The 22,470-nt window shown below is 43.6% G+C and overlaps 2 protein-coding genes across 5 annotated transcripts in view; both read right to left on the reverse strand.

Annotated features, from left to right (window-relative positions):
- The window catches only part of kmt2d (lysine (K)-specific methyltransferase 2D), a 44,000-nt gene extending 34,749 nt beyond the window's left edge, over positions 1-9,251 (reverse strand). For 3 of the 4 annotated variants that reach the window (XM_021565867.2, XM_021565868.2, XM_021565865.2), the window contains exons 1-11: positions 8,613-9,251; positions 5,139-5,215; positions 4,639-4,750; positions 4,003-4,214; positions 3,647-3,762; positions 3,082-3,244; positions 2,719-2,890; positions 2,332-2,446; positions 1,861-2,039; positions 1,332-1,645; positions 269-1,128 (exon numbers count right to left, since the gene is read on the reverse strand). In XM_021565867.2, coding sequence (XP_021421542.2) covers positions 269-1,128; positions 1,332-1,645; positions 1,861-2,039; positions 2,332-2,446; positions 2,719-2,890; positions 3,082-3,244; positions 3,647-3,762; positions 4,003-4,214; positions 4,639-4,750; positions 5,139-5,187 — 2,292 coding nt within the window. In that variant the 5' untranslated portion in view covers positions 5,188-5,215; positions 8,613-9,251. Of the gene's footprint in view, positions 1-268; positions 1,129-1,331; positions 1,646-1,860; positions 2,040-2,331; positions 2,447-2,718; positions 2,891-3,081; positions 3,245-3,646; positions 3,763-4,002; positions 4,215-4,638; positions 4,751-5,138; positions 5,216-5,595; positions 5,975-8,612 lie in introns of those variants that run through there. The other variant, XM_021565866.2, reaches the window with a different exon arrangement.
- A 3,477-nt stretch (positions 9,252-12,728) lies between these two features.
- dhh (desert hedgehog signaling molecule) lies at positions 12,729-18,682 on the reverse strand. Its single transcript, XM_021565875.2, has 4 exons — positions 18,434-18,682; positions 17,562-17,995; positions 14,448-14,709; positions 12,729-14,209 (listed from the first exon to the last, which is right to left on the reverse strand). Exons 2-4 carry the CDS (start codon positions 17,871-17,873, stop codon positions 13,350-13,352), a joined length of 1,434 nt encoding a protein of 477 aa, XP_021421550.1. The 5' UTR covers positions 17,874-17,995; positions 18,434-18,682; the 3' UTR covers positions 12,729-13,349.
- Between the last annotated feature and the right edge of the window lie 3,788 nt (positions 18,683-22,470).

Raw genomic sequence — 22,470 nt, forward strand, 5'->3', positions numbered from 1 at the left:
AGAAAATGACTGATTAAAAGGGCACTAAAAGGGCACTAAAAGGGCACTACATCAATTTTTTTGACTGGAAGGTCAGTCCTTGTATCCATAACCCTGTCCATGAATTTGAGAGGTTACATTTCTCCAACCCCTCAGCTTTTTACCGAAACAGTAGCAGGGTGACACTTTGTTATTGTTTCACCTGCAGATTTCCCTTTTTAAAAGGCCAAGCTAAAAAGGTGAGGCTTTAAACGTGATTTCTAAACGTCACTGTGTCTGCCCCCATTACCTGTGCGTCAGGCTCCGCCTCAGCCTCGTTCTCGGCCGGGGAGCCAAGGAAGCCAGAGCTGCTCTCGTCCCCGGGACTCTGGTGGCTCTGGTTGGACATCTCATCTAGGAGGAGTTGATCAGGCTTCGTCTCCTCCTGCTCCTCCGTGGGGTCCTGGGGCTCCTGCTTGATCTTGACCCTTCTGTGATGACTATGATGACCTTCTCCGCCTGCCTCCTTCCCCTGCTGCTCCTCCTCTTCTTCTACAAACTCCTCCTCCTCCTCAGAGTGAGTCCCCCTGTCCTCCATGTCCACAGTAGAAGGAGCAGCCTCCTGTGTGTCGGCCTGAGGAGCAGGAGGAATGGGAGACCCTGAGCGTTCCTCCTTTAGCCCGGCCTCATCTGTGTCCATGGAAACATGCTCCGCCTCTTGCATGGAAATGGGAGGGGTCGGTGACTCTGGCGAGTCCCGAATGGATGGCTTGGTGGTAGACATGCCCTCACCCCTTATCTTCTCCTCCTGTGTGGCCTGCTGCTCTGTTGAGGGCTTGACCTCCTCCCTATCCTTCTCCTTTCTGTGATCAGGGCCGACCTGCACTACTGGTGCTGGTTCTGGTGACTGTGGCGGTTGCTGTTCTGGTGACTCCGGAGACTCAAGGATAGGGACATAGCTGACCTGGGGATGTGGCATCTGGTTGGAAGCATCCTCTTTTCTCTCTTCCGCAACAGCGACAGGTAAACTAGGAGCCTCCTGTTGTTCGGTTGTTTGACATTCTTCTATAACCTCAGCCTGGACCATGGGCTGTTCTGCAGGGACTTCCTCCATTTGAGGCCCCGCCTCCATGGTGCTCTCATTCGTTTCTACCACTTTAGCCTCCGTCCCTGTTGAAAAGAAAGTCAGCTTCACCACTCCCAACATGCACTCTGTGTACTACCATTTATCGCGCGTCACAAAAAAAATTGGATGGCTTAGGTAAGAACGCGGGTAGAGTTTGTCATGCTGCTCTTTCAGAGACGGCACCAACTGTTAACTCTTCCCTTTTTATCAAGTATAACGACAACAAAAAACAGTCAAGTCAACCTACCCAGCTCCATGGGCACCTCCTTGTCCGTCTTGGTCTCCGCCTGTTCTATCGTCACCTCCTCAGACACGTCCGCCTGCCTTTCCACCGGAACTTCAGCTGCTGCGTCCGTCTGGATCGTCATCTCGGCAACGGTATCCGTTTGTCCTTCTATCGTCACCTCCGACCCCGTCTCTGTGGGCTGCATCTCCATTGTGTCCGTCTGTCCGTCAGTCTGTGTGACAGGGGCTGGCGCAGGCTCACGGTCTCGGCAGAGCGAACAGGTGCACTTTTCCTCAGGTGGCTCCGACGCAGAGGAGCACTCACTGTGCACCCACCTAGGTCGATGACAGAGGAATGCTCAAGAATGAAGGAACAAAGGTGGGACAAATTCTACATAAAAAGTTAGCAAATGACTGCGATTGTTCTTTAGGCTGAGGGTCTAGGCCGGGTAACTGTAAAATACTTTGTTAACAACTCGATGAGGAAGGCGTTCTAAATCCTTTCGATTGATTGACTGACTTATTGATTCCTTCTGAGGCGGTAGACATACCTGTTGCAGGTGATACAACGCGGCAGCGTGACGGGTGGTTCCGAGGCTTTGCCGCAGACGCCACACGTAGAACTGCGGGTACGTTGGCAACCCTCACACACGGCATAGTTGTCAAACCACTGGGCCGAGCCGGGCTGCGTCAGACCATTAGCACCACAGTCCGTACACACCCGACACCTCTGAGATGGGGGATACACAGCGGGAAAGTACAGAGGTTATTCACACAGGAAACACACAGTGATTATTTTTTGATACCTAGAAAAGGTTATATTCTCACATATTCATACTTTAATTGACAGAATTGTCATTAAAAAGCCTCCAAATAAACAGATGAATAACTTTAACCATTTACAGTAATATGTGTTTATTGACAACACATGGGTTAGGATTTCAATTATAGGGCAGCAGCATCCTCCTTTCCTAACAGAGGAGACTACGGCAGGAGTAGCAATATCGGTTCAGCACACTTACTCTGCACTTCCATGTGTCGGAGGGAAGAGAGACCATGGCTGGCTGGAGACAGAAGGTGTGGTAGCCCTTATCGCAGGCATCACATACTAACATCACGGAGTCTTCCCCTGGTTGCCTGGAAAATGAGAGAGAACTTGATTTGATTCAGGAAACAGCTGTATGCATCAGCAACAGCCCAGAGTGTTTTCCTGAAAAAGTCCCATGATCAGGGAAACCCCTGCCCCTACTAATTGGGAGCATGCGGGTAGAAAGTTTCACAGTTTCCCCAGAGGGCACATCAATCCATTGAAAAAAAAAAAAAAAAAAGTACGTTTATATGTAAAGAGAAGAGAGCGATATTTCCATTTCAAAAATGGATGACCCATTGGGCAGCAAGGAGACACTCACCTGCATGTCTGGCACACTTTACACTCTGGGCACTGCCACCCTGATCTCTGTATGGGTGTGGCGCTGATCTCCAGACAGGCGGCGTGGTAGTGCTGCCCACAGCCCGTACAGAACAGTAGGTCCAGCAGCTCCCCGGCAGAGTCACAGACGGTGCAGCGCGCCTCCTCACCCGCTGGAGGGCAGACAAACAAACCATAGTTAGCCAACCAAACGATCGAGTGACCACACATACATACACCAACCAAACGATTGAGTGACCCAATCACTCTCTCACACACACACACACACACACCTCACAGTTACAGAGCATAACCTAATGATCGAGTTGGGGCTTTGGACCTCAACATTGGGAGGTGTCCTTACCCATCTCCTCAGCCTTGTCTATGTGCTCTGGACAGAGGAGAGCCAGGAGCTTCATGGACTGAAAGGAGCCACTGGCAGCAGAGCAGGGGAAGTGGTAGAACCGTGAGCAGCCCTCAGCATGGCAGCGGATGGTAGCACCCAGACGCTTGCAATATTCACACAGCTAAACAGAAGGTTCAGAGACAAGGTTATGGGCGAGGCACTAGAGGGAAGAATTTGAGCTACAACAAAGAAATGTTAGAGGAGAGAATATAGAACCACAGCATTCAAATGAATTGTACTTCATAATACTATAGAGAGAGTGCAGGTTTTCCTTTCCTAAGAATTTCTGAAAACCATTACTGAATGTGCCTGCGGGTTTAATGGAAGGTACATTCACTAAGCTGAACCCAGAATAGCCCAGAACCATGCACAGCTTTGCATCAGTGTTCAGTTGAATTCTTCTTTAAAACTCCTGGTCAGCAACAATTGTTAACGTTAGATATATACATATAAAACGTTATATAGAGTCCTGGAATCTATAAAAGCATTTGTCATTTGTGTAATCTACGAGTGGTCAACTTACCCGCTGTGTCCCTGAGATAACGGCCTTGTCCACATTCTCCAGCACCTCCTCAGCCTCCTCCGCCTGCTTCACTCCATCTGACCACAGCGCACACCAGTGATGCACCCAGCAACCCCCTGCTCAACACATTAAGAATCAGATACTACACCTGTATGGTCTCTGACTTCTGTTCTGATCAATAATTGGAATTTCTGTAAAATGCTTTATAATATGGGTTTGGGGATAGACTTACTATTTAAACTGCACTGTGTGTACAAGCTACCCAGCGGGTAACATATCAGTAATACACCCCTGACCAAGAAAACAGTTTCCGTAAAACAAAATCAAAATGTGATGTGATGAGTGTGAAGTCCCACCTGTGTCCTCCAACTGTGCTGCCAGACAGGATGCGTCGGAGTTGGAGAATCCGATGGAAGACAGGTCATCGCTCCCAGGCCCTGGCAGTGATGAAGCTGCGGGCTCTAGGGCCGGCCGGGAGGAAGATGGCCCAAAATGTCGGAGTTCCCGTTGTCCGTGCAAGCTGCGCTCCACGCAGTTGCAGAGAGCACAGGCCCTCACGCTGCTCTCCCTGTGCAGACAGACAGTGTCAGACAGATAACATGCAGGTAAGGGGATCCAAAAAAGGAATAATGTGCAGGTCAACAAGAAGCAAAATTACTATAACAAGAAGCAAAATTACTATAGCACTCACCTCAAACATCAATACTATTACATTCCATATTATACTTCAACATTAACAATTTAAATCCCGCAAAGCTTATTTGGGAGTAAACCTCTGATTTCACATCCCCCATGTAATGCTGGGCAGTGCACTACGGCCCTCATGATCTGACAATTTTCATCAACTCTTAGCAGACCAATGGGAGTCTGCTCTAAAAACCTTTGTAGAGAATGTGATCTGGGTGTGTGACTGGTATTGGAATGTGCCAATAAATGTCATTTGAAACGTCAAAGAAAAAGAAAATGGCCAAAACATCTAAAAATGGACTTACACATGTGTGTTGGAAGTGGCGGCAGCAGTGTCCGACGTGTCCTCTGCAGCAGAAGGGGCCTCTGACTCCCCCTCTGAGGGGACTGGCTGCTCTGCAGGGGCGCTTTCATCAGCTGGTTGAGGAATCAACATAACATTAGTCCACATGTTTTTTTTAATCAATGGATATTGCTTTTTAAAGTAAGTGGCATTCTGATAACCTTTGCTAAAGAAGATTCCTATACAGGCTACTGTATGGAAATCCATTCCAAAAAAAATGTGCAACGACAATTTAATTCTGATATATCTATTGATTAATGTTCTAATAAAATCAAATCTGCTCAATAACACCTACATTGTAGAACCTAGATGAGCATTTATTGGAGAATAGTTGCAGAGGAAGTAATGAAACTGACATTATACATTTGTGAGTCCTTGAAATAAGACAAATATGTGTAGTTGAAAATGATTCAAATTATCAACAACTACTGTTTTCTGACCACAGCACGTATATCATTGTACCTGTCGGTTCAGAGACATTTTCTTCGCAGTTTGATTTCGGCTTGTCCATCCCCTCTGCTGATCTCCTTGACAGAGACCTGAAACATAAACAAACAATAAAGTCACCTAATTATATTAGAGGCAAGCCACGTTATCATATACCAAAATAAACAATAACATTACATATGTACATGATTTACTACATATTCATTCGCGGGACAAACCAACAACTACCGGTTGTCACAGTTATGTTATCGGACTTCCAATCGCAAAATCATGCGAGGCTCAATTCCCTTTTGTGCAGGGCAGAAGCCCGATATTTCACATTGTTGCAGTAGCTATACTAGCTAGACTATTAAATAGACAGCCGACGTCAGCTAGCTGTTTTGGCTATCTCATAACCTCAGACGTCTGACAAGAGAGACGTCTAAATATAACTAGTTAACGTTCGTAGGAAGATAACTAATTCCATACAAACCTTTAGTTATTTGCATTGGGATACTAAATGCATCATTTTGATACACGTCATCGATTGACCGCGATCCAATCTATCGGAATGAATATGGCTGTTTATGTGCTCAAAGGTAGTTGAAACCGCCAGCTACGTCGTTAACTGATAGCCTTCTTGCTAACCAAGTAGCTAGCTGGCTACCCGGGATTCGCAAACTATTTGCGTGAAAATAGCGTGTCGGCGACTAGCTAAATATATTAGAAATGTTTGAAGACATTTCAATCTTTGTTTTGCCGGCAATACATAATCCAAACCCGCACAAGTCATGTATGAAAAAGAACAAAATATAGGAACTTAAATGTTGTTTTCTTTAAATAAAACAACCCTAAACCGAGATACACAAAGAAAATACAACTTCCGTGTACATGACTTCCTGTTGCAACAGTGTCAATTTCGTGCTGAAGCCATACCACTGTGCAGCAGAGTTCCGCTAAAATTATACGAACTAAAGGTACAGTGAAAATATATGAAATTGTTGAGTAATCGATTTGTTAACCGTGTAGACTACATTTTCCAAGATGTAGCAATATGACATATTTAGTGAAGGTTGAAGCCACACAACTATGCCTCCTGCAGTAATGGCTGCAGCCCAAATTAACCCAACAACAGTTAGCTTGTCTTCTGTAGTTGTGCCTTTGTTTATTGAAAAAGAAAAGATATCAAACAATCACATAACACTCAGGGCAAATGTGCATGTGCCAATTGAATCTCAGCAAGGAAACAGTCAGTGATTGTATTTTATATAAAAAGTATGGATTTTTTTTAAATTAAAAGGCAAGCAACAACAGAGGACAAACATAGGTACATGGTTAGTGTTTTCACAATGTACATATATAGATCTTGGGCGAATCAATGTAGTCAGAGCTGAATTTCACAAAGCCTGGTCCCTGCTCCACTCCTTTGGTGGAGTTCATCAGAAACTTCCTTCAACATTGTAGTTTAGTCAGCTGCTTGGACAGGAGTTAGCCTTGTGGTTAGAGCGTTGGACTAGTAACCGAAAGGTTGCAAGATCAAATCCCCGAGCTGACAAGGTAAATAAGAATTTGTGCTTAACAGACCTGCCTAGTTAAATAAATGAGATCCATGTCCTAACCTTCTCTACTGTGAAACATGAACAACTAATCAAATGTACCTCCACATAATTTATGTAATGTACAATTCATTGTATGCAGTGATGTGTGGCTTTTGAGTCATAGGAGGTTGGTGGCACCCTAATAGGGGAGGACGGGCTCATAGTAATGGCTGGAATAGTATAGAACTCAAACTGATGGTTTCCAGATATTATTATGAGCCGTCCTCTCTTCAGCAGCCTCCTGTGTTTGGCGTATCCCATTCATCAATTTGTTTTACTAAATTGGGTCTACTGTAAGAAAAACTCACAAATCCCAGTGTTAGGGCTATACCTGTGTTTATTACAGCAAGCCAACGTATTGCTCATTCCAGTGCAGCTGGTTGTGTTCAGAATCAGATCACAATTTGCACATCTTCTTGCCATGAAAATTAGCAAGATGGCTACAATTTGCACATCAACATGAAGTAGGCACATAACTTGCCAAGTATCTCAACTCCATGATGATTTCATCCACGGAGTTGAGCGTGCGCTATGCAGTTGATACTTCAAAACGTACATCTTAAACCCTTACTGTGTACCTATGTCCTCTGTTGCACGCCATTGTTAGCAGAAATCCATACATTGTAATAAAACAATCAAATACAACTACTGGCTGTGTCCTTGTTGAGATTCAATTGGCACATGCACATTCGCGTTGAGTTGTCATCTTAGAGCAACAGCAATGAGGAAAATGTCGGTGGTTGTATTTGATCAAGGTTTTATTAAAAATTATGGATTTCAGCTAACAAAGAAAGCCACGCAAAAGAGGCCACACATAGCTACACGGTAAAGGTTTAACAATGTACATTTAATTATCGACTACATAGCAAATCGAAGGAGTCAGAGGTTCATTTCAAAACCTAGTCTGGGGGCAACTCCGCGGATGAAATCATCGTGTAGTTGAGGTAACGAATTACTTGGCAAGCACATAGCCAGTATCTCAAACTGTATAATTGGAGTAACGCAGAATGTGTTTGGGGGACTGGTCCATTTCCCTAAGCGACTGTTAGTGGTCTACTGCTACCTACTATACAGTATAGGCTACAAGAAAACGTATATTGTATTGTGACTTTTGTAAAGGGTGGCCATGTAACTAGTTAGCCATTTTGTAACCAAGCCAATAACTAGCTAGAATCTATCAGTGATCACTATGATTACTGTAAACACAGACAGAACTGAAAGCCACCGACAACAACACAGCTAAATTAGTTGATTACCTATTCCGTTTACAGCGTATTTCAGTCACTTATTAACGTTTAGAACGAAACTCGTGTAGCACTACTAGTAACTAACGTTACTAGTAGCAAGTTAACCACCTAACCTTAGCTTGTCTGAATGGACTCTGATTTATGACCTAGTTAGCTATTGCCAAACACTGACCCTGCCTAACGTTAGTTAACCAAGAATAACACACTTGAGTCCACTTGATAGGCAACTACAAGCTAAAATCAACAATGCATATGTCCAAAACAGCAACCCCAACGGTTGTTTGAATTAACCGTTGGGTAAACTAGCTAAGCTACATGATTGATGAACATAGCTGCTAACTAGGATACAAGATAACTAACGTTACGGCACTGAGTTGACTAGCTACGCAGTTGAAATAATAAGGGTGGCCAACAGTTAACTAAACATAGCTAGCTATGTTTAGTTATCTTGCTAAGCATGTAACGTTAGCTAACTTACGCTAGCAGAGAGTACATTCAAGTCGTTTGCTAACTAGTCGATGTAGCGGTAGTTATAGTTAGCTAATTTAGTCAGTGTAGCTAACGCGTTAGCCATCCTTAATCAACTAGTTAGCTCATGTTAGCATTAAAGGTCAGGGAAATGGATTCGTCAAATAGCTGTTATGTTACTCAACCAAACAACTCACCTTACAATGTGATGGTTGTGTCTTCATACATCAGATTACAATCCATTTTGCAGCAGGCTACACAGTTAAATAGTTGATGCTGGTCTCATTTTACTTAGCGGGCTAGCTAAAGCTACCCGGCTGGAGAAGGAGGTGAGTGGGGGAAGTGCACAGCGGGTGGCACGGCAGGCTGGATAACTAGCTTAGCTAGCCAGCCAGCCACGGTCGGAGCTGGAGAGGCAGAGTTGATACAGTTGCTAAAACGCTATGAAAATAATTCAACTAAAAGCAACGGTCGACATTTCTGCAATTGTAATCCTCCGGGAAAATGCACAATGAATATCGATGTTCCGAAACATAGGTGGAGAATGTTCAGTAGTTGATGCTAACTAAATTAGGTAACTGGCTAACGACACTTGCTTCTCAGCAGCTTGCTGGTCCGGAGATTACAGTAAATTTGCATCCGATATTCGATCCAAAATTAGGCAATATCTCGATTTATTAGCTTGCTAAACTTTCAGGCAATATTTGAAACAATGTTTAAGACACTTGACGCCTTGAACGTTAGCTAGCTAGCTACTCTTGTCCGGATCACTTTCACTTAGACTTCATTGAACAAATCCACACGAGTGTGCTCCGTCAAGTGGCTAGCTAAATTAGCAGCTAGCAAGCTAATAACAACAACGTCAAACATCTCAAGTCTGGAAGGGAGGACATTTGCATGCGCAACTCCAAATTGCTGTCTGTATAGCTAGCTAGGTTAGCTCAAAGCCAACAATGTATCTAACTTTTTCAGGAATATAATATTTTAGTAGACAGTTTATCCTAATTTTACAAAAGAAGTCGGTGTGTGGCAGATTAGTAATGTGTTTAAAGGGATGGAAATTTTGGAAGCCATTATTTTTACACCATAATGTCAGATCATCTGACTGAGACCAATGTCAATTACTACACACGAAGCAAAACTGTGAAAACTATAATGGAATGTGATTGCTTTGGATATGTTGTAGAGTTGAGGAAGATAGCTCATTGTCTGAAAGGTTATTGTATTCCACACATGCTATAATTGCCTCTTTCTCTCACTGATACTCAGATTAAATTCTACTTCTCCAGGTAGGCTTCTTGCCTTGAATGACCCATTCACTCCTCCCAGAGTCCCAGTATGCTACTGTCCCGATAGCACTGGCCTATAAAGGTCTGCATCTCCATGGTGATTCCTGTACCCTGGCCATGCACTACCATGCCATTGTCCATGAACATGGCAACAATGTTCTGCAGATCTAGCATGTTATTCAGAGGAATCAATCAACCTAATTCTGCCCCATTCACTTAGTTCCAAGTATGAATGATCAAGTGCTCTCTCACTGGTCTACACCACTGCAACTCCCTCTTGGCTATAATTTACCTGCTTGGACCAGTAAGTGTCTTCAGCCCGTACAGAATGCTTATTCTGGCCATTTGGTCCTTCCTCTACTGAGTTCTAGGTAGATAGGCATCACTGATTCATCTTTTCTGAATGTGTGCATCAAATTCAAGGCCCTGATTCTATATCTTGGTCCTCACAATCACACATACACTGAATGCAACAAACACATCTCAACATTCACTCCTGAGTCCTGATACAGGGCACGGGAACGTGTTCATGTCCCACAGCCGTTCACCATACTGAATTTTACCCTGATCATTCGTTATTGAAAATGTCTGTTCGTTTTGTTAATGAATATGCCTAAATCACTGCACTGCAGGCTGTCCAACGTTCTATTGAAAGACCTGCTATTCTCTCAGATCAGATGAACAGTTTGCCTGTGAACTAACTAACCATGTAATGGTTAGTTGGTTGTGCTGGTTTGGTTTTCATAACTAAAAAGCTGTTTTAAAATAGGCTGGTGGCCCTGACTGGATTACCAAACTCCTATTCGGCTTTAGCAGGATTGGATTGGATTTTGGAAGGCCGGGACTGGTTGGGATTCTGTGATAATCTGTGACACTGTGCTGTGATTGGTCAACAATGGTAAAAGGTGGGTGGTATTATGTTATTGGGCTTCTCCCATTGGTCTGATTTGATCTGTCTGTGCGTCCCATCTGCGCCTTCTATCTCTGCAAGGATAATCCCCTGGATAGAATACCTCCACAGCTGTCTACTACCCAACGCTAACCAGAACAATGACATTCAGCTTGTTCCTTTTTATTTAGTTTCAAACACCTTTTACCTCCCCCAACCCTATTACTCTATTCCCCTCTCTCTCTCTATGATTTCCAAAACAAACACCGCTCTCAACAATTAGGCTATCCCTTCTTCTAGTCCATCTTAATTAGAGTGCATTTACTGAGTATACAGAATAAGGCTAAATGAGGATGGAGCCCTTACCTGGACTGGATAACTCATTGCTATGCAATTAAATTAGTGCATTTTATTTACATTCCTGTTTTATTAATAACAAATTACTAGAGTAATTATGGCATTATTACACAGGTATAAGAGCAATAGCTAAAAAGACTGAAGTACATATAATCCACAAGCATGATTTCAGGTCCTCCACAAGGGGGTGTATAACCTTTGTATTACTTGTCTTGGGATAAACACTGTGTGTGTGTGTGTGTGTGTGTTGTGAGGATAAAGGAGCTGAGAAGAGAACATTTCAAGATAAATAAATGAGACAAATAAGACAAGGGACTGGTTTGTTCATGGTACAAAGGAGAATAAAATGTCGACTTAATAATTAACCCACAATTTACCGGTACTACATGCGCTATTAACAAGCTGCACATACACTTGTAAAATATTTGGAGAATTGGAACATAGAGATTCCATTTCCCAAGAGCCAGGATGGAGAATATGATTAAGATAAACAGAGAGAGAGAGAGAGAGAGGTCAGCATGGGAGAATATTAAGTCTGTCTGGGTTTCTTATTAACTACTGTCGACTACGCCAACAGTCCTGCTGGATATCTGAGGTTTAACCCGCTCTGCTAAATTACACAGTCACCAAGACAGCTCCCACTGTAGTTCGGAATCTCCAAAAATGACTATAGGCCGTGGTCCAATTTCTCTAGTTCTCTAGTCTCCTGTACATGTAATTTGTAACCCAAATTCTAGCAGAGGCGGAAAGATTTAACAGAGAGAATCTACATTCACAAGCAGGATTATTGTTTTGCAGGGTTTACATTACAAAATAATACAATGATTGTTTTGTTAAATTAAAGGCACTATAACAAATAACAAGTGAGGCTATAGTTATAATAATTTAAATACAATGAACAAAAATATAAATGCAACAATTTTCAAAGATTTTACAGAGTTCATATAAGGAAGACATTAAATTGAATTCATTAATTAATAAATTAGGACCTAATCTATTGATTTCACATAACTAGGAATACTGTTGGTCACAGATACCTTTTTTTTTAAAAGGGACGTGGATCAGAACTAGTAAGTATCTGGTTTGACCACCATTTGCCTGATGTAGCATGACATATCCCCTTCGCATAGAGTTTATCAGGCTGTTGATTGTGGCCTGTGGAATTTTGTCCCACTCCTCTTCAGATGTGCGAAGTTGCAGGAATTGGAACACGCTGTTGTACCCGTCAATCCAGAGCATCCCTAACTTGCTCAATGGGTGGCATGTCTGGTGAGTATGCAGGCCATGGAAGAACTGGGACATTTTCAGCTTTCAGGAATTGTGTCCAGATCCTTGCGACAAGGTGCATTATCATTCTGAAACATGAGGTGATGGCGGCGGAGGAATGGCACGACAATGGGCCTCAGGATCTCGTCACAGTATCGATGTGCATTCAAATTGCCATCGATAAAATGCAATTGTATTCGTTGTCTGTAGCTTATCCCTGCCCATACCATAACCTCACCGCCACCATGGGGCACTCTGTTCAAAACGTTCCTGGAGTCAGCATGCAAATTGCACACTTCCTCAAAACATGAGACATCTGTGGCATTGTTGTGTGACCAAAACTGCACTTTTTAGAGTGGCCTTTTATTGTCCCCCAGCACAAGGTGCACATGTGTAATGACCATGCTGTTTAATCAGCTTCTTGATATGCCACTGCAGTCAGGTGGATGGATTATCTTGGCAAAGGAGAAATACTCACTTAACAGAGATCTAAACAAGTTTGTGCACAAAATTTGAGAGACATTTCTTGGATCTTTTATTTCAGCTCATGAAACATGGGACCAACACATGTACATGTTGCGTTTTATAAATGGCCTCATTTATATATTATGATTCAGAAAGTACAAAAAATAAATATTTTATTGTTTCTAGTACATACTCATATTTCCTCATTGTTTTAGAATAATAAAGTGTATAGGAAAACCACATTGTCTGTTGACTTATAGATGTTATCTCAATTAGATACATATACAATGGGTTCTTGACAACACACAAACATTTTATGCTGATGCAGTAGTTATTATGGCGAGTTCATTTCTCTCAGGAATTAACTTGTATGAAAGCATTTTATGACACATTTTAAGCATTACCTTTTGAAGACGGGACGATTCTTCATTCACCATAACCAAACAACTGTTAACACATTTAATGAATGTAAAAGAGGAGGTACAATGTGAATATATAAATACATTACGATGCAAATACTGGTGAGTAAGATGCAAATACGCCCTTTCAGTGCATAAGGTTTAAAACGAGGTTGCAGCAGTAAGAGATGGGGCAAAAGAATATGAGCGTTATAGTGGAAATGTATCTCGGTAGGACACGGTGTAAATGTAACTACAGTGTGTTTTATATTAGGGATGAAATGTCTCCGGGTCTAGACAGATCTGTCCAAGCCGGTGTAGCAGCCTAGCATACCAGTGCACCCTCAGAACTTTATCTGGCACGGCGTCACAGTTCCCTCCCTCAATGTCTCTGTTTCTGGGTACAGAGGTCCAATGACTTTGTCTGTCGGAAGTGTTTGTATTCACATACACGCCTGGGCTGCTGAGGTTCTGATTCCCCCAAACTCTCAGGCTCTTCTGGTGAGTGTTGCAGTGACTGGGCGGCGTCTCTGTGTGCTCTCTCTCTGCTTCTGTGACCTGCGCCCCCTGTGTGCCCTCCCCCCAAACTAGCTGGATGACCGAGAGCAGCAGTCTCAGAGGCCCAAACGCCCAGTGTGCCAGTCTATGGTCCTCTAGAAGTGCATAGCTGGATGCCAGCACCCCATCCACAAACAGAGTGCCGTGTTCAGTCAGGGGTGCGTAAACTCCCACCCCTTCCTCCTGTGATACCGAAACGATCCGAGATGGTTGTAGTCGACCGTCTGCTCCATGGACGAGTACATAGTCTCCCCGTTTGGCTCTACTGGCGAACCGAGCCTGGTACTCACTGTGGTGGAGTTTGTAATGGGGGGCCAGGAAGACCAGGTGGTGGGGAGTGAGGGCAAGGCGGTGGCCATCTTGTGTGGTCAGGACGAGGAAAGTGGACCTGCTCTCATGGTCCTGGTGTAGCAATAGAAGGACACGGCTGAGGACGACGTGTCCTGACTCAGACAGGGCCAACACTCTGTCTCCAGGCTCCAGGGACGCCAGGGTCTTCTGTCCGCCTCCGGCTACACTCACCCGGGCCCAGGCGGGGAAACAGCCCCCTTTCTCCACTGCCACGGAGTGATCTGAAGGGAGGAATCCAAGTCAATGGAGAAAGGCTTCAGATGACTGAAACGCTCTATTTCCTTGATGTGATATAATAAGATTCAGATGAATAATGTTATTATATTAATCTTAATCTATAATATATGATTGTGTGTGGGGTGGGGGATGTGGGGTGTACATGTTAAAGCAAATCACAGGAAATGTGATGGTGATGTCTGTCGTGTTAAATATGCCGATTATTAGCCCTACTTGACTTACCAGCTTTGACAGAGCAGTGCACATGGTGCTTGGACTCATAGTACACAAAGTCGAAGCCAGCCTCCACAGCCAGCTGGGCTAGCATGCCGTACTTGTCTAGGACGCGGTCCGACGTTGTGATGTCCACGGCCCTCCCCTCATAGTGAAGAGAGTCAGGGGGGTGATGGCCATCCTCATCCCAGGCCTCTGTCACCCTCAGCCTCGTCCCAGGCCAGTGGTTCATCACCGCTATGGCCAGCTTGTTGAGGCAGTCCTTACAGCGCTGAGGGACAGGGAGAGAGGGATGGAGAGGCATTGAAGGAATCAAATATGATACTATTCAATAGAATGCTACTGATAAGAGTAAGGGTTTATTTGGAGCAACACTTATATATACTGTATGAGTTTGAAAAATAAACACTGACAGAGTAGAGAATATGCTGTCACAATAACTACAGCGTATATATACTGTGTGAGTTTGAAAAATAAACACTGACAGAGTAGAGAATATGCTGTCACAATAACTACAGTGTATATATACTGTATCGACATGGACTATCGACATGTATGAAACCCCTTCGAGCTGAGGCAACAGAGACGGGTTGAATCATTCATTAACGGGAGAAATGGAACTGCTTGAGACCGTAGCTGTGAGCCCTCTGTCTACCTCACCCACTGTGACTGTTCACTCAGTCACATTCAACCCCTTGTAAAAGCAATACCAAATAAAACAACACTTCAGTAACTAACTGTATTCCTATCACCTCTGCCTAGATTATAGAATAACTTTGGTAACGTTTGTCTCCATTGACATCATCAGATTTTCCCCTCCTGTGTTCAGTGGTTGTAAAGGCCATTGCCGCCCTTCTCCAACCTTTCTCAAACAATCAGCATAAGAACACAAAGCTACTGTAGCCATTCTAGAACATTCCTTGGCCTTTTTCTGCAGGGTGAGGGAATAATCAAGGCCGTTCTCTAGTTCAGAAGGTTTTAGTCATGATGTCTTTGTGTCACCTTGGAGATATTTTGATCAGAAATGTGAACATCATGACTCTTACACCCAATGATGCATACTGTATTATGTTTGAATGTCACACAATAGCAGTTTGCGAGATGTCACATCAGAGGCTAAATCTAGGCTCTTACGCATCGGCTTCTGAAAGTCCCAATTACCAGCGAGTTGGAACAGAGAGGTTTTTTTTCAACCATATTTCAGAGCGAGAGAGTCAGAGAGCAAGAGAGATGCTGAACAGCGAGGAGGCCAGGTTCAGACTAAGTGAGAGGGCAGAGAGAGAGAGAGAGGGGAGGAATGTATGGGGCATGCACTTGAGAGTGTGACAGCCCGAGTGAGAAAAGAACGAGGGACAAAAAACAAACTGGCTACATTTTTCTCGCCATGCCATTGAAGAGAGGCGATTCATTGTTATTGAACTACAATAGTCGGCTTTTCCGACGGTGCCATTACTTCAGCAGGCGAGAATTTTGCACCCCTCTGAGTGTCAAAACCCTACACAAAGAACGTCTTTCACATCTGGTCAGAGAGAGGGGCACATGCACATATACTGTACACACACATGCACACACACGCTGGTCCTCAGACTGGGCATCAGAAGGGTATGCACACACTGGACCACAGATTTCCTTCCTATTGACGGTGCATTTTAAGAAATCTGACAACTAGTTTGAAGATTACAGCAGACCTATTGTACGCTTGAAATGTCCCACACCTCTTGTATCTTATTATTCATAGATTATCACTTGACATCAGAAGTTGAGAATACAACCAAACGGGGTTCTTCGGCTGTCCCCATAGGAGAACCCTTTGAAGAACACCTTTTGGTTCCAGGTAGAATTCTACTTGGAACCAAAATGGGTTCTTCTATGGGGACAGCCGCAGAACCTCTTTGGCATCCTTTTTGTCCGGAGAGTCTACCAGCCATTTGAGAGCAATAACAATATGTCTATTGTTCCACAACCTCAAAACTCAAAATGCCAACATCACACTGTGGCTTCCTTGATATTCTAAAGAGGTCAGCTACAAGATATGAGAGAGGTCTGTGTTCCTGTGACTGTCTCTCAACTTCTGTTCGCCAGTCCTGATAATATTTTAAATGTTCATACTGCATACCTGACGCTAATGTACACTATGCAAGGTTACCTGCCTGGCCTCACCTATGAATCCCTCCTGGTAAGCACACACGGAGCAGGCAAGTGGAACCAGAGGAATCGTTTTATTACCAAGCAACAAAGACTTTGGTTAAAGATTAAGGGGAAATGATCACGAGTTGGAGCGCATTCTCCAGAGTCATATTAAACTACATCCTGATCCCCCCCCCCCCCCTCCATCTTATTAAGATAGAGGGGAAGTGTGAATTTTTTAAAAATATTTAAAAAATGGACGCCCGGAACTGGATCTATTTGATGAAAAAGAAGTTCACATCAGAATACTGTGAGTAACTTGTCTAATACAGAGGTCATGACAGTGAATCCACTATTGGATCAACTTTTCACGAGGTAATTAAAATTGTAAATGTAGGGATGACACACAGATAAACTGATGTTCATTTAATAACCAGTTTATCAGACTAGAGAAGAGAGCAACACGTACATCGGTGTATACCACCACCTGCTGTAGTTAATCAATCATCCAGTAGGGGGATTTCCCCTATGAGCCTGCCACAAGGAACCAGCTTCCCTGCACTGAAGGAGTATCCTCCATCTATGATATTATGATAGGGACCTACTGGCCTGTCTAATACTAACTACATTACTTTACCAGGGCCACACAGTCACGAGTGACCAGTGAGTTACAAGGGTCAATGGAAAGTGCACCAAGTGGGTCTGTCACCTTGGAAGTGATCCCACAGGAAATGTCATATAAAATCAAACTTAAACCTGGAGATAATTGAACTAGATTAACCATTACACACTGTCTGAAGTCTGAACCAGTTGTACCTTATACTGACCACACTTACTGTACACACAGTCATCAACATAGATGAAGTGAAAGGGCACCAAGTGGGTCCCATGGGGCACAGAAGTAGTTACAGTTTGTGCACGATCAGATAATTGAACTTGGCTAACCATTACACACACACACACTGTCTGAGCCAGTCTCTGAAGAACCAGTCTTACCTTGGTCATGAAGCGGTCAGCAAGGGTTTTCTCCTCATCTTTGAAGATGATATCAGGGTTGTAGTTACACACCAGTTCATTAAAGCGTTCTGAGTTGCGTGTGATCTTGCCCTCTGACCTCCCACTGGCACCCAGGTTGTTCTCAGAAAGTTTGGGGAAGTAGGTCTTGTAAGGCATGGGGGTGAGTTTCCTAGACCTATGGCGGAAGCCGTACCCAGGGCCTGGCCCGCACCCCTGGACCATGGAGCTCCATGTGAAGATGGCGAGCAAGCCAAGCCATGCCAGGCTTACCCACCAGGAGGACACCTTCATTGGGGAGAGTTCTGGGTCTGGGTCCCTAGTATCACTGACCTACTGTGCCCGCTGAGCAAGCCCCGCTTCAGGCACCTGATAGCATTTGAATGATGGTGGTCAAATCTTGGTGGTGGTCCATTCTAGATCATGGGATGTAAAGGAGTTATAATCTTTCTATAGAGAAAGTTTGGCCATTATGGATCAGAATCCACACCGAAAGTACATCAACTAATTTCTTCTGTAAAACCCATGTTGATCCTTTAAATTAACTTCATAGTTAATACATTCTCTACTCACTACTGTATTTAAAAAATATATATATTTCTAATGTAGTTTGTTTTGTTAATTGCTTCTCTTTAATAATTTGACATTTAAACTATTTTCCTTTCCAAAATGTTCATCCTTTTATTCTGTTCACAATTCCTGAAAAATAAATAGATCTCATCCTTATCCGTTGTTGGAGGTAGGCTACCTGTTACCAAGCAGGTGTTTCGTGCGTCCAGTCACCCTACCTACTGCCTCTCTCTCCAGTCCCCGGGCACTTCAGTAGCGATGCGCAAACCTGACTCGCGCCTCACCTTTGCTTATCTGTGAAATATCTGCCCTGCCAATTCTGTGGCGTTCTTTGAACCTCATCCCATGTCTGCCTTCAGCAATGCACCTCGAGAGGTTTTGTCCGTCTACTTGTCTCGTTGAAGCGCTCCTGTCCGCGGTGCCCCAGCCATTGGGTTCTTATTAGTGTGTGGACCAGTTTGCCCTCCCTCCCTATGCGCTCTCCCACTTCGAAAGCACACGCCTCCAATTCAAGTTTACAAGCGATACATGATTAGCCCACTTACGTTATTGCCGGACTTTGTTGTTATACAGTAGGTGTCCGGGATTTTCCCCTCTAGAGGCAGAGATTAAGATAACCTCGTATAGGCCTACGCATTATGGTGATGTTGGTAACTTATTATGTACATTTGTAGAGGTGAACCAGTGGGACTACTAGCCTACTTGTTCAACAACACATTTATCACAGAATCATCGGACAGAAATGACTTAAACAATAAACTAACCATATTACTATTTGTATAACTTAATAAAATATACTTTGTTGCACATTTACCCAGTTTTAGATTTGAAGTAAAACTCTGATATGTCTAACTTTCCGACATCAATAAGCATCCTGATATCCCTATAAACTTGATATGCTTTTTGTCCACAGATCATCATTGGAGGGATTCCCCACCACTGTTACCACTCTCTTATTAGTTTATTAAAGCCTAGATGGAAGGTTAAGCATGTCCATTACAGAAAGGCTGAGTAAGAGCAGGAGGAAGTCACTCCAGTCCTATATCTGCCACACACACACACACACACAACTGTCTCTCTCAGACTTCCAGAGTTGCCTTCCTTTGTTTTCTGAGACCCAGGTTGACACGGTGGCCCCCCCCCCAGTCCTCCTCAGACCCTGAACCCAGCTCACCCAAGACACCGGCCCCAGCCACTGCTAGCTATTCCAGCATATTATTTTTATCCATCGCCGAACAATAGCTGGGAGTCATAAAAAGGGGAAAGATACTGTCACAATGAAAAGGGGTGATTAAGAAATGCTAAGTGTCAGTATCTCCACGAGTCTCATACCTCTTATTATTTATAGAATATTAAATGAACAGGTTAGAGGTCAAAGGCCATAGTGTGTCATTACCAGATCCTTCCAGCTTCCTGGAAAATTTCCTGAACACTTTGCCAGTGGATACATTATACTGGCTGTACAATACTGCTGTACTATTATGCCCTGTTCTGCCTCTAACAACAATTTAGTCTTTCAGCCTATGACACATTGTGTATAACCCCCATAGATATTGATACATCACTTTCATGTGCCTCTCATTCTTTCCCGGCATACAAAAGGTTATTTCAACCAGATACAGAGACATTTTATGTAATAGGTTTCAATCACACAAACAGTCACAGGATAATAGTGAATATAGTACAGTTGTGATTTCTCTGAATTGTCAAATGGATATGTGAGACTTAAACTGAGATGATGGAGCTACGGAAGAGGGAACGCAAGGGATGTTGGTTGGAGAAGATGTTGAAGGAATGGAAGTCAGGGGACTACCAACTCCATCTTCCTGTCCTTATGATCAACATGGAGGAAAGTCCAGGGCTGGACCGTCTGGGCCGAGACGCGTCTATGAGAGATATCACAGTACATAGTGACAAGTGTAGGGAATGCCACAGTCCGGCTCAATCAAAAGAAGAAACTCCTTTCATATGAACCAAAACAAATCAGCGATATTGATATTGTTTTTTGGGGGGGGGGGGAAGAGGACGTGGTTGGCAAAAAGAAAAGTGACTTCATCTCATCAGACATTAAAAGGGAGAGGAAGGAAGCAAACATCTGTGTGTTTTGAGATGGAAATAAAGTAATTATTATTCGTTTTTATTTCGGGGGTGGTGGTAGTGCCCCTCCCTATCTCTATGCCCTCCCACCTCCTGGCTCTTAACAGGCTCGATCACTCCCCCAGCCCAGTTCAGGATGGGAGTATATGGCTGGGTGAATGGCTGAGTTTCCTGCACAGCCACAGCACAGAAAACGAGATCTTTCCTGCCGGGAGGACAGAGAGCGTGTCCCAAATGGCACCTTATTCCCGATGTAGTGCACTACCTTCGTACAAAAGTAGTGCATTATTTAGGGAACCTGGACTATTGTCATTGACCCCCGCCCCCCCCCGCTACTCACTGTTTATCTATGCATAGACCCTTTATGTACAAATTACCTCAACTAACCTGTACCCCCGAACACTGACTCAGTATCGGTACCCCCTGTATATAGCCTCATTATTGTTATTTGGTATATCTTTTTACTTTAGAGAATAAAATATTTACTAAATAAACTATCTTCTTAACTGCATTGTTGGTTAAGAGCTGGTAAATAAGCATTTCACGTTAAGGTACCTGTTGTGTTCGGAGCATGTGACAAATAAAATTTGATTTGGGATTCAACCTGGGCTAGGGACAGACTACAACATCTTTATTTTAATCTCCAATGGGTGTGTTGCACACGGGGCTCACGGTCAAAAACAATCCTGTCACATTGTCATGTTTTCCTGGTTTGCGTGAAGCTATTAGTAATTCAGGAAAATACTTCCTCAAACATAACTTTGTTTGTGACGTCATCTAGTTACTGTAAAGCAGCAGCAGTTATGTTGTCTGAACAATGCTGGCTTTGACATCTTAAAAGAAGTGTTGGTCTTGTCTCTTGAGCTGAACAGACACTGCAGGATCCACTTCCTCAGACAGAGGCCGTTGGGAGGGGTGTGTACTTGTGTGTGTGTCAGCCAGCGTTTGGGGGGGGGGGGGTGTCAAGGAGCTGACACTGTACTCCCTGGCCCCCTCGTTAAAACTGAATCACCACCCCGTCATACTGTCTCTCACCCTTGTCTGTTATCAGTGCAGGAAGAGGCAGGGTGGTGTGTGTGTGTGTGTAGGAGAGCAAGAAAGAAAGGGCTGCTACAGTGAAGCTGGATTTCTGTGTGTAAACTGGATGCCCTTCACCTTAAAGAACCCACTAATCACAGTGTATATGTCAAGCAACGCGTGGTCAGGTGTCATGTGTACATAAACATGTTTAAGGCCCCGATTCAAAAATGATCAAGCATTCACCGGGTAGCTGGTGTTTTGGGAAGATTTTGGGCAGAGCAGCTAGCTGATGGTGTGTCCATTGTCACGAAGCCTCACCCGAAGTTCAGAACGAGAAAGTGTAGGCTATATAGAAATAATGACACTTCAAATTGAAAATCATATAATAAGGATTTATATTGGCCGAATGAACATTCCATTGTTTGAACTTGTAACAAGGATGCATGGGGTTATTACTAATGCCACTCAGGGCAGCCAATGGCCATGTCCACAATAGGTATAACGCTGGGAGCCGTTTGCTATGATTTCACAGCTCCAAAGCTGTTTTAGTTGTTTTTATTTAACCAACAACTGCATAGCAGATTCATTGCCTGAGGCAGAACTGATCTATCCCTTCAAGCCGAGATTCTTTTTAAAACGAGTAAATTTGGATAGCCACGTTTGCTTTTCCCTCATGTTGGTGCTAGCAAGCATGCTAGGTAGTGCTAAGTATCAGCTGCCAATCCAGTAGGGTCTGGGAACTATAGTGAGTGTCGATTGACATGACGTTGCGATTGACCAGAATATTTGAATAAAAGTTCAGCTTATTCCAACTTTGGTCCCCCCCCTGTTCACGTCCCTCGCCCATGCTCGCATCTCCCCAGGGTTCCCCGCCCACTTCGCTTTCTTCATTGAAAATGAATGGGCTTCCATTGTTTCATTGCCCCCAATGTGCTATGTGAATCTATTGTTTGAGTCCAGGTTTCAGCACAGTTCCTCCACTCACCGTAGATACAGTGCATTCGGAAAGTTCAGACCTCTTGACGTTTTCCACATTTTGTTACGCCTTATTCTAAAATTGATTAAATAAAATATTTTCCTCAATCTACACACAATACCCCATAACGACAAAGCAAAAACAGGTTATAATTTTTTCACATTTAAAAATAAAACATACCTTATGGAAATAAGTATTCAGACTCTTTGCTATGAGACTCTAAATTGA

The sequence above is a fragment of the Oncorhynchus mykiss genome, chromosome 16, assembly GCF_013265735.2.
Source record: "Oncorhynchus mykiss isolate Arlee chromosome 16, USDA_OmykA_1.1, whole genome shotgun sequence".
Taxonomy (NCBI): Eukaryota; Metazoa; Chordata; class Actinopteri; order Salmoniformes; family Salmonidae; genus Oncorhynchus; species Oncorhynchus mykiss.

Bases quoted from the DNA above. Each gene is read 5' to 3' on its own strand.
- dhh (XM_021565875.2), bottom strand. From the start codon at position 17,873: ATGAAGGTGTCCTCCTGGTGGGTAAGCCTGGCATGGCTTGGCTTGCTC. The intron at 14,710-17,561 runs GTAAGACTGGTT...CCTGTCCCTCAG, and splicing joins CTGACCGCTTCATGACCAAG to CGCTGTAAGGACTGCCTCAA. The intron at 14,210-14,447 runs GTAAGTCAAGTA...TCCTCCCTTCAG, and splicing joins GCACTGCTCTGTCAAAGCTG to ATCACTCCGTGGCAGTGGAG.